The following is a 274-nucleotide window of genomic DNA, read 5'->3' on the forward strand; positions in this document are numbered from 1 at the left end:
GCCGACCCACCTGAGCAAAACACTCCACCGATCCCACCAGGAAGATCAGATCTTTCACCAGGTCCGAGACGCGCATCCGGAACTCCCCAAAGTCATCCGTCTCCTCGGGGACGCCCTCCTGGCAGAGATCGGGGAGGGGAAAAGGGGTGAGGGCAGCTCGGAGGGACCCAGATCCCCACTCGCTGGACAAGGACGAGACAAGGGATTCCGTTCGGCGAGCGCATCCGTCGCGTCTCCCTCCAGGATCATGCTACCCACTGGGATCCGAAGGAGA

General features: G+C 62.4%; 1 protein-coding gene across 1 annotated transcript in view; it reads right to left on the reverse strand.

Annotated features, from left to right (window-relative positions):
• Window positions 1-10: 10 nt before the first annotated feature.
• The window catches only part of TNPO3 (transportin 3), a gene marked incomplete at its 3' end in the record, with an annotated part of 9,921 nt that continues 9,657 nt past the window's right edge, over window positions 11-274 (reverse strand). Inside the window, exon 9 of the mRNA XM_010160362.1 lies at window positions 11-212. Coding sequence (XP_010158664.1) covers window positions 11-212 — 202 coding nt within the window. The remainder of the gene's footprint in view (window positions 213-274) is intronic.

The sequence above is a fragment of the Eurypyga helias genome, unplaced genomic scaffold (assembly GCF_000690775.1).
Source record: "Eurypyga helias isolate BGI_N326 unplaced genomic scaffold, ASM69077v1 scaffold24881, whole genome shotgun sequence".
Classification (NCBI taxonomy): domain Eukaryota; kingdom Metazoa; phylum Chordata; class Aves; order Eurypygiformes; family Eurypygidae; genus Eurypyga; species Eurypyga helias.